Source organism: Podarcis erhardii (assembly GCF_964252035.2).
Source record: "Podarcis erhardii genome assembly, chromosome: 11".
Lineage (NCBI taxonomy): Eukaryota > Metazoa > Chordata > Lepidosauria > Squamata > Lacertidae > Podarcis > Podarcis erhardii.
The window spans coordinates 39,908,837-39,919,454 of NC_138501.1; the positions used below are offsets into that span (position 1 = coordinate 39,908,837).

At 45.6% G+C, this 10,618-nt stretch overlaps 1 protein-coding gene across 1 annotated transcript in view; it reads left to right on the forward strand.

The window, feature by feature from the left end:
* LOC309352706 (complement component C6-like) overlaps positions 1-9,698 on the forward strand; it is a 30,356-nt gene extending 20,658 nt beyond the window's left edge. Inside the window, exons 12-18 of the mRNA XM_081881407.1 lie at positions 717-888; positions 1,641-1,752; positions 3,451-3,583; positions 3,873-4,064; positions 5,215-5,305; positions 6,490-6,731; positions 8,328-9,698. Coding sequence (XP_081737533.1) covers positions 717-888; positions 1,641-1,752; positions 3,451-3,583; positions 3,873-4,064; positions 5,215-5,305; positions 6,490-6,731; positions 8,328-8,503 — 1,118 coding nt within the window. The 3' untranslated portion in view covers positions 8,504-9,698. The remainder of the gene's footprint in view (positions 1-716; positions 889-1,640; positions 1,753-3,450; positions 3,584-3,872; positions 4,065-5,214; positions 5,306-6,489; positions 6,732-8,327) is intronic.
* Positions 9,699-10,618: the final 920 nt, after the last annotated feature.

A 10,618-nucleotide genomic window follows, 5' to 3' on the forward strand; every position in this document is an offset into this window, starting at 1 on the left:
AGAAAAGGGATGCACCTCATAGGCAACCACCACAAGAACAGTTTCATAATAGCATATTAAAACAGCAATGCCATAGCAAATACAACAATGTGCAACAACCCTCCGCACAACATTTCAGCTTCGCATGGTCCTGATACCATGGCAGAAATGCAGGGAAGTGCAGATACAACTATAACACCTAGAAGAAGAATTTTTGTGTGACAGTGCTCACCAGTACAGGGTACCATCACCTCTTCTTCTTCTTTTGCTGTCTATAGTAGCCATTTTGTGCTGGCACCCACGACACTCTTAGGAAAACATAAGTACCAGTGTTGCATTTTTTAAAAAAACAGCCAAAGGGCCTTCTCAGTAGTGGCTCCCACCCTGTGGAAAACCCTCCCATCAGATGTCAAGGAAATAAACAACTATCTTACTTTTAGAAGACATCTGAAGGCAGCCCTGTTTAGGGAAGCTTATAAAGTTTGATGTTTTATCGTGTTTTTAATATTCTGTTGGGAGCCACCCAGAGTGGCTGGGGAAACCCAGCCAGATGGGCAGGGTATAAATAATAAATTATTGTTATCATCATTTATTATTATTAATTATTACTACTACTACTACTATTACTACTACTAGCACTGGGTATAGGCATATGCTGCTCTCACCTTGTGAAACATTTCAGTGAACCTTGTGGTTATTTCAGGCTTGTTAGGGGTTTCTCTTTTCATCTCTTTCAGTCACCGTGGATGGTCACTGGAACTGCTGGTCTCAATGGAGTCCTTGTAATGCTGCCCATAAGAGATATAGGACCCGCGAGTGTGACAATCCTTCACCGCTAAATGGAGGGAAACCATGTGAAGGTGAACGGGCCCAAGAGGAAGAATGCTACCTCTCCATATTTGCTGACAGGTAAGAGTGAACTAGAAGGGCTAATTGTGGGAAGGGCTGTAGCTCCATTGATTTCCATTTGTCAGGATCCTGCAGTTTCCATATTTGCAGAATTTCAATGAAAATGGAGCCAAGAGTGGAAATTGCCAATGCTCACTTAATTGTTCCATGTCTAGTATAGAAATAAATCTGGTGCATATGATTGGTTTTGTGGCTACTTTCATTCCACAAACAATACATAATTTAATACACACACAATTTGCATCGTGTCTCCTTTGCATTGAAATTAAAAGGTAGAATAATGTAATTACAATGCCAGTTACATAATCTACATAAATAATTAAGTCAGATAAGTCCACCACAGCAGGCAGCGAGGCAAACAATGTAGTCTTTGGCAGAAGATGATCTATAGTGGAACGGAAACAGTGCTGCATGTGACAAATAAAGAGACAATTGAAAATGATGCCTTTTTACATCTCAGATTCAATCCCTGGTATCTCCAGACAGAACTCCAGAACCCTGAAATGTGATTGCTCCTCAGTGAAGACAGTATTCTTATGTCCACCCAAATCTCTGAGCAGTGAGAGGATTTTTTTGGCAGGAAGCCCCTACCTTGTTTTTGGTTTCCTTAGAATGAAGGTTACTGGAGACTGGTGTGACAATTATTTAAATTAATATTTAAGAACCTGGAAGAGCCCTAGAGTCTTTCTGGTGGTTCTAGTAAGCAGTAAGCAAATAAAGGTTGCATGAATTCAGTTGTTCTTTTCTTCTAGGGGGGCCTTGTGTCTCAACGATGGTGACGAGAAAAGGGAGAGGGATATTTTGGTTGAGCAGCCTGACTCTGGATGCCTCAAACCAGACCCTCCAGAACATGGGTTCATCAGGGTGAGTGTTGGAGCTTGTCTCTCTCTAGATGGGTAAACGCCTTTATCTCAATGCCTATCTTACTCTTGATCCTGTCTGCAGCAAAGAGATGGCCTGAGAGGCCTCTGAAGGGCCCCTTGTTGCCTTAGTGGACCAGTTTGGGATTTCTCATCCATGTTGTGGGCAGGACCAGCAGTGTTCCATGAGCAGCTAAGAGCTGCCATTTTAATTTCCCACAATTCTTCAGAATTGGATAGAGAAAAACCTTTTCTCCCTCTTTCATAACTCTAGAACTCCTGGACATCCAATGAATGTTGGGAGATTGAGGACAGATAAAAGGAAGTCCTTCTTCATGCAGCGCATAGTCAAACTGTGGACCTCACTCCCACAGGAGGCCATGATGTCCACCATTTTGGATGGTGTTAGAAGAGGGTTAGACAAATTCATGGAGGATGAGGCTATCAATGGCTGCTAACCATGCTGTCTACCTCCAAGGTCAAAGGTATTGTGCTTCTGTGAACTAGTTGCTGGAAACCTCAGGAGGAGAGAGTGCTCTTGTGCTCTGGTTCTGCTTGTGAGCTTCCTGAGGGTATCTAGTTGGCCACTGTGAGAACAGGATGCTGGACAAGATGGGCTTCTGACCTCATCCAGCAAGACTCTTCATTACATCATTGCAACTGTCATTCTGCCTTTAAGATAGAATCAAAGAATTGTAGAGTTGGAAGGGACGCAGAGGATCATCTAGGTGTCAGGAGTCCAAGTTCTCAGCTTGATAACACAGTAAGCATAGCTACGGTAATTAAAAAGGATTTATTGCAAAAACAAACAGATCACTTTGGACGGCTCTAACCAAGCCTCCAGCACCATTACTCAAGATGACCCTTCTGAAGACTGCTTCTGGTGTGACCAGAAGCAACTGAACTTTCGCTTCTTATGTCTTTTGTTTTGCTTCCTGTCTTGCAGCCCTCCCATTTGCCGAGTCCTTGGACTTAGTGTGTCAGCCTCTTCCCCATTCTCTGAGAGATTGTCTATTAACTCTTTCCCGCCTGTTTGTGCTTCCGGCAAACTTTGACAGTGTTCTAGCCTGATCTCCATTAATGTCTTATCAGCTTGCACATCAAGGTCAGGAGGAGCTGGAGCATGCAGCTGCTGGCTCTCCTCTGTCTGAGTAACATCAAAGCAGCCTCTCTGTTCCTGGCTGTTTTCTGCAGTTAGCTGTAAACGTTTGCTTGGAGCTGGCTCATTCCTGACACTAGGTCACCCCCCCCCCCACGCACCATGCAGGATTATGCAGCTGTCCCATATGGGGATCAACCTTGGTATCAGCACCACACTATAACCAACTGGGCTGTCCAGGAGGAGATAAAACATTAATGTTTTTGAGATTAGATTATCAGACTAGGATTTGGGAGATCCTCCTGGGAATTCCCACTCAGGCATGGAGCCCACTGGAACCATTGGCTTACTTTCAGCCTCACCTACTTTACAGGGTTGTTGAACAGATAAAGGAACAGTGGAGAACTTTTTGGATACACTAGCTTCCCTGGGAGTACTTGTGTAGAAGGATGGGATGGCATTTGCCCAAATAAATAGAAGAGCTAGTGATATCCTTAAGAAAGGTTCTGTGGAAGAGCTTTCGTGTTACCAATCCAAGTTGTGATTCCAAGACTTTTTAAAACTTGTTCAGCGAGTAAAACCAATTCTCCCTGTTGATTTCAGAATGAAAAGAACTATTATGCTGTTGGCGAACAAGCTGAAGTTGTCTGTTTGAGTGGATACGACCTTGTGGGGTATCAGTTCTTTCTCTGCCTACCAGATCAAACGTGGGCACAGAGGCCTGTCGACTGCCAGCGTAAGAGCCAGAAAAATCCTTGCCATAAAGAACGATTCCCCCCTCCTCCCATTGTGTGACCTTTTGTGGGTTCTCCCAACCCCTGCAAAGCCAATTTATGGGGAGGAGGAGAAGGGGGAAAGCCCCATTGTGTTAGTGGGACTTATTGCTCTTGCTTCTGCTAGTGCAACTGTTTAGCTGAATCTGGAGCAAAGGGATAACTAAACATATGAGTGGATCTTTAACTGCACGTTTAACCTGCAGGCTTTTTATCACAAGATGCTTATTTTATTATTTTATTTTGCTACAGCATCCTCTTGTCTCAGACCATCAGCATCTCCTAGTGTATCCATTTCTCCATTTAAAAGTGACTACAGCATTGGAGAAACCATCCAACTTAGCTGCCCTGCAACCTACATCCTAAGTGGCCACAGACAATACACTTGTGGGAAAGGCCCATCCTGGAAGCCTCCTGTTTGGAGCCTGCTCACCTGTGAGAAAGGTAAAGGGAAGGAAGTTGATTCTGTGTGGTTCAGTGGCTAGCAATCTGCCAGACCAGGACTGGGGAGATGCAGGTTCAAATTCACATGTAGCTATGAAGCTCGCTGGTTGATCTTGGGTCAGTCATTGCTTCTCAGTCTTTGCAGGGTTGTTGTAAAGATAAAAGAGCACAACTACATATGTCATGTCATGTTGTGTGGATGCCTTATTATCGTCTTCCAAAGCAGCTACTCTATTCTGAACTTTAAAATGGTAAGTGTAATTCTGGTGGTCAATAAAAGAGGCTCAAAGACTCTTTCAAGGCAAATCTAAAAAACCAAGTAGTATAAACACTGACAACTGGAAAACAATGGCCTGTGAGCACTCCACTTGGAGAACAGCCTTTACCAAAGGTGTCATGGACTTTGAAGATGCTCAAACTCAGGACGAAAGGGAGAAACACACTAAGGAAGACCCTCACCACGATCAACTCCCACCCAGAAGCCTATATCCCCACTTGGAAGGACATGTGGAACCAGACTTGGCCTCCACAGTCACTTATGGGCTCACTGTTAAAACTATATTTATGGAAGACAATCTTACTTGGCTATAAGTAATAGAAGGAGGAGGAGGAGGAGGAGGCTGCCTTGAGCTCCCTAGGAGCAGGGAGAAATAAAAATGCAACAAATAAATAAATGGACACCCACCAAAACCACTTTTATGCACCTCTCTGATATAGTATGTCCTCCCTTCCATTCCTGCCTTGTGACTTTAGGCTTCATTGCCGCTGTGCTCTCTTGCTTCTAATATATCAGTTCTCCATATGCGTCTCTTCAAAGCCTTCTTCTCTCATTTCATACCACATTCAAACTTAATCCTTTCAGGTCTCTACGTCTGTCAATGCTCAGTGCAGGCGAAGGACTGCAGCTCCGTGACAGAGCATCTGCCTTGCCTGCACAAGGTCCCAGGTTCAATCCTTGGCATGTCCAGGGAGACACCTCTGCCTGAAACCCTGGAGAGCTGTTGCCAGTCAGTGCAGACAGTATTGAGCTAGACAGACCAAAGGTCTGACTCGGCATAAAATAGCTTCATATGTTATGTTATCTGCAATAGGATTTGTGTTTCCGAGCCCCATGAAAATCATGATTTGCTGGTTGTTGTTTCCCCCCCAGATGGTCACTCTCAAGCTCAAGGCAGTTGCAGGCCAGGCCAAAAGCAGGCTGGATCCCAGTGTGTGTGCCTGTCGCCAACAGAGGACTGTGGGTAAGGAAAGCTTCATCCCCTCCCCATCCACATGTAAGATGTTGAAATATGTATAGCTCTAAACTTCTTTAGTGGGAAGTTTCATTGAGATTTCAAGGCTTGTGGGATTCCCCATACATATGTAAATAAAGAAACAGACAATGGCTATTAAGCAGCATGACAGAGGTGTTGATGCAAACACATATTTCTTTTGTTCCACTGCCATCCTTGGTCAGATAAGTTTTTGAAACACTGCCCTGCTGCCCCCGACCCAAAAAGAAAACCCACGACAAAACCTGTTTGGCAGGAGATTACTGTACTCACAGCAAGCAACAATGCTTCTCATGTACCTCTTTTCAACACTCTGAAGAACAAACAAAGCATCATCTGCCTCCATGTCAGATTTATGTTGGTCTCATAAAGCTGTCTGATAAGCCTAGGGACATTCCAGACTTTAGATTCATTGTCTCCTTGAATCACTCCAATGTGCTGAACAGGCTTCAGGTTATTTACAATCAACTGTTCTACAGTCCCCCTTTAAAGATGATGGAACCTAGGCTGCCCTTCCTTCCTTCCTTCCTTCCTTCCTTCCTTCCTTCCTTCCTTCCATCCATCCATCCATCACAGACTGGTTCATTCGGGCAAACAGGGCACTGCCCCACTAACCTCAACTTGCCCTCTTTTTTGCAACCAATTCAGAAGGTGGCACTAGCTGTCAGGTTCCTCCTTTTTGTTGTGTAGCGGGAGGAATATGGGGACAAAACTAGAATTAGCTTCTCCTTTCACTCCTCCTAAGGTAAAGGTAAAGGGACCCCTGACCATTAGGTCCAGTCGTGACAGACTCTGGGGTTGCGGCACTCATCTCGCTTTACTGGCCAAGGGAGCCGGCATACAACTTCCAGGTCACGTAGACAGCATGACTAAGCCGCTTCTGGCGAACCAGAGCAGCACACGGAAACGCCGTTTACCTTCCCGCCAGAGCGGTACCTATTTATCTACTTGCACTTTGACATGCTTTCGAACTGCTAGGTTGGCAGGAACAGGGACCGAGCAATGGGAGCTCACCCCATCGCGGGGATTCGAACCACTGACCTTCTGATCGGCAAGTCCTAGGCTCTGTGGTTTAACCCACAGCACCACCCGTGTCCCACTCCCGTTCACTCCTCCTCCTGTCCACTAAATTCTTTCTCTTTGTGTTTTCACAGCCACTACTCTGAAGATGTTTGTGTCCTGGATGTAGCTTCTGAGCAAACCCTTACAAAGCCCAGCTGCCAGTATTTAGCAGAAAAATGCCTTGCAGAGGATTCGCTCCATTTCCTGCATGCTGGTCCTTGCCTCAGTGACACTGACTTGTGGTGGGCCAAGGAAAGGGCCAAAATGTCCGCAAACAGCGTAAAGAAAGAACCTTGCGGCTACGACACATGCTATGATTGGGAGAGCTGCCTGGGTAAGCATGACTCCTCGGTCCTGCAATGGCTCTGGGCTAATGCTCAGCACTGTGATCGCACTTGCAGCAACTACAGTTGCATCTTTAGTCAATTAATTTGATTAATCAATTAAAACAGAGGCGAGAACCTCTTTGGCTCCATTGGCCAAACCTGGTTTTAGCAGGAGTTTCCATGGCATGGAATTCAGCCAAACTGAGCAGCTCTGGCTTAGCTCAGCTGGTAGATTATGAGGCTCTTAATCTCATGGGCAAAAGTTTGGACTCCTTTGGGCAGGGGCTGGACTCAATGACCCTCATGGTCCCTTCCAGCTCTACAATTCTGTGATTCTATGATTTAACCCCCTGCCCATCAGCTAATGAGTGAGGGGTTAAATTCTGCTCATTTGGCTGCCCAGGAACAGAGGTGTATACAGCCAACCCACCCTCACGGCTGTCAGATGATGTCACTAGTGATGTCAGTTGATGGGTCGGTGGGTGTGGAGAAATGGTTCCATGGGCTAATGTGGACTGGCCCACAGACTTGGAGGTTCCCTACCCCTGGGTTATAGGTTGCTGTACCAACTAAGCTGCAGCAAGTGCCCAACACGGCCAACTGCCAACTTCAGCCATGGCCATTAGAGGAAAAGAACATTATCTGTCTTGGAAATCCCAGGGTGGTCCCAGTAGAGCTGTGATCCCCTTCCAGCTCCCAACACACAGTCAAAAGTTCCATCTTGTACAAACAGCAGCAGCTGGGAATGAAAAATACTGTTTGTTTTATGAAAACGATCTGGTATATTTCTGAGTGCGTGCCTGTGCTAAGAAGTGAAATCCCCGTGGGATTGTTTGTTCAAGCATTATTGTGCAACGAGGGAGAAACAACCATGACTTTTCCCGTAAGGTTACGAAATGTTTCTTGGCTGGCCTGTTGCACCGACCGGTTCAGCCAAGAAAGGGAAGGACAATGGCTGTGTGGAGAGAGGTCAGAATGAGGCTGGCGTGTGAAAGAGAATCGACTCTTTTCTTTGAAGTATAATAAGCTAACACAAGTTAGTACATTGTTTCTCAGTGGGTGAGCTGAGCACATCTCCAGAAGACCAGGAAAAGAAGACACCTTTTTAATTTTTGACCTGGCAGCTCCTAATGTCAGTAGTTGTGAACTTCCTAGGGAACCGTCGTAGCTCAGTGGTAGAGCATCTGCTTTGCATGCAGAAGGTGCCAGGTTCAATCCCAAGCACCTCAAAGTTGGGCTGGAAGAGACTCCAGCCAGACGCTGTATTTCTGTCTTCCTTCTATAATATTTCCAGCCTTTAACATGCCAGTGTGGTGTAGCGGTTAAGAGTGGTGGACTCGTAATCTGGTGAACTGGGTTCGATTCCCTGCTTCTCCACATGCAGCTGCTGGGTGACCTTGGGCCAGTCACACTTCTCTGAAGTCTCTCAGCCTCACTCACCTCACAGAGTGTATGTTGTGGGGGAGGAAGAAGGGAAAGGAGAATGTTAGCCGCTTTGAGACGCCTTCGGGTAGTGATAAAGCGGGATATCAAATCCAAACTCTTCCTCTTCTTCTTCTCTGGGTACCATTTGAGTGAAACAAAAACCTGTTTCTCTCTTGCAGAGACACACAATACCTGCTTCTGCCTGATCCCCAGCCAGTGCCCGCCAAGTGAGGAGCACCTCTTCTGCCTCAACGTTCGGCACAGAAGGATGACAGCCAACCTCTGCACACTGGGGGCCATGAAATGCTCCAAAATGAACTTTGAAGTAGCGCATGAAGGACGCTGCTTGGACTAAGAGCCTTCGGGGGTCACTGCTGGGTTCGCAGCTTCCGTGGCTGCATTTGTTCTGGGCCTCTACATGCAGCTTGGGTTTCAAAAACGGAGCTTTCGGATTCAGGGCTATTTCTTCTCATAGCCCAAAATGCTCATGGGGGTTCAAGGCCACGCCAATCCTGCTTTCCATTAGCTGACTTTCTCTGGCCGTGCGTAGAGTGTCATTCCTTTGAAGGAAGTCAGCTTCTCTACTTACAAGATGCACACAGTCCTAGTGTGGAGTGCCTTTCCTCTCACAAGAAGCCGCTTTATGAAAATCCCATGACAGTGCCTCTCGACATGATTAGAATGCTAAAATATAGAAAATAAAGATAAAAATATTGAATAGTAAGAATTCAGTAAAATTAGGGATGGTGGGCAATGTCAACCTGAGGCATTTTGCTGTCAGAAGTGGTTCACAACTGATGCCTCCCTACTACAGTTTTATAAACTGTTACTTCACTCTTCAGACACTAGGTTTTGCCTTCTTGTCTTCTATCCCCTTCTTAGTGCCCCCGGGAGGATGCTGCTTCAACTGCTGCATGTCAGGGCTGGCCCTACCAGTTGACAAAGGTATCCCTCTATGAGTCTAGAAACAGCTGACATGAGCTGGCAATCTATTCAAGGGGACAGGACCCTCAGGCTCAGGGCGAAATGTGACCCTCCAGGCCTTTCTGTCTCTCCTCAGGCCATCCCACTCATCGGCTCTGCCTTGCACCTCCTTTGAGTGTTTTTGCCTCACTGGAAGATCAGTGGTCGGGTTGAGCACATATTCTGCATGCTGAGTGTTTGACACTCATCATCTCCAATGGAATGAATCTCAGGACGTAGGCTTGGGAAAGGTCTTGGAGAGACACCACCTACTGAAGTGAGCAAGACTGGGCTAGACAGCCCAATAGCACAACTTGCTCTAAGGCAGCTCCACAAATTCACAAGGTCACCGCTGGCTTTCCCTCAGCTGCTTCCTTGTTCCTCAGATGCAGGGCTGGATTTAGGTTTGGTGAGGCCCTAAGCTACTGAAGGTAATGGGGCCCTTTATATGTCCAGCTGTCCTTTGTCAACAACAAATTGCCGCTGTTTTTTGTGTTGAATATATGCTATATGGTAATTTATGGACATAATAGCCATTTGCACATAACAAAATAGGAGCCTACACAAAATAAAACACTGTTGCTGTATGTAGGTTTTATTTTATTTGTTTTTATCTTATATTTTGAAAATGTACATCCAGTTGTTTTTTCTTTAATTTTTGGGGGGCCCTAAGCTATAGCTTGTTTAGCTTATACATAAATCCAGCACTGCTCAGATGCGAGGAATGTTGTATTTGTTTTCCTGCTTATAATGCCGCTACTTCTGTCCTATGTTCTAATATTCATTTCACACAACAGAACCTGTTGCATGCTGTGGCTTTTTGACCAGCATGTCACACTAAATTTCACTCACACCAGTGGGCATGGTGTGGCCCAACAATGGAAGCCTTTGGACAATGCCTCTACTCCCCTGCCCTTTCCACACATGCCTGCTTCTCTCTTCACTCACGGAAAGGACAGGAAAGAACAGCATGCCAGTATATACCACCCCCAATTCCATCATATTTACTCTTTTAATTTTCTAGGCTAATGAGGTTGCAAACAGATTATTTCCAGAACCAATAAACTAGAAGATAAGCACTAAACTTCCATTAGATTCTCAGAAGTGACTCTTACATTGTGCGAAAGATCAAATGCAATGTAGAAATTGACAGGGAATGTGGGGAAATGGAATGAGCTGCCATGTGAATGCAGCCTTAGATGTAAATTTGACTTCAGAAGCCAACCAAGAGTGTAGGAAGCTTTCTCCAGTTTCAGAGAACTTCCCCGGGAAGTCCAGAGCTTCAGAAAGTGGCAGTTTTAGGGCTATTATGTAATTCTGGTTTCACACAATCCCCACTGGTGCATATTGTGATGGCTAGAATCCTGTCTAATATAGGTGGCTTGGGGGCCATTTTGTAGTACAAGATGTATTTACCTGTTGCCTCGCCATTCTGTGTTCAGCATTGATTGACCATAACCTCGAGTCCACTTGACATGCATTTGGGGAATAAAGTTTCTGTTCTGTT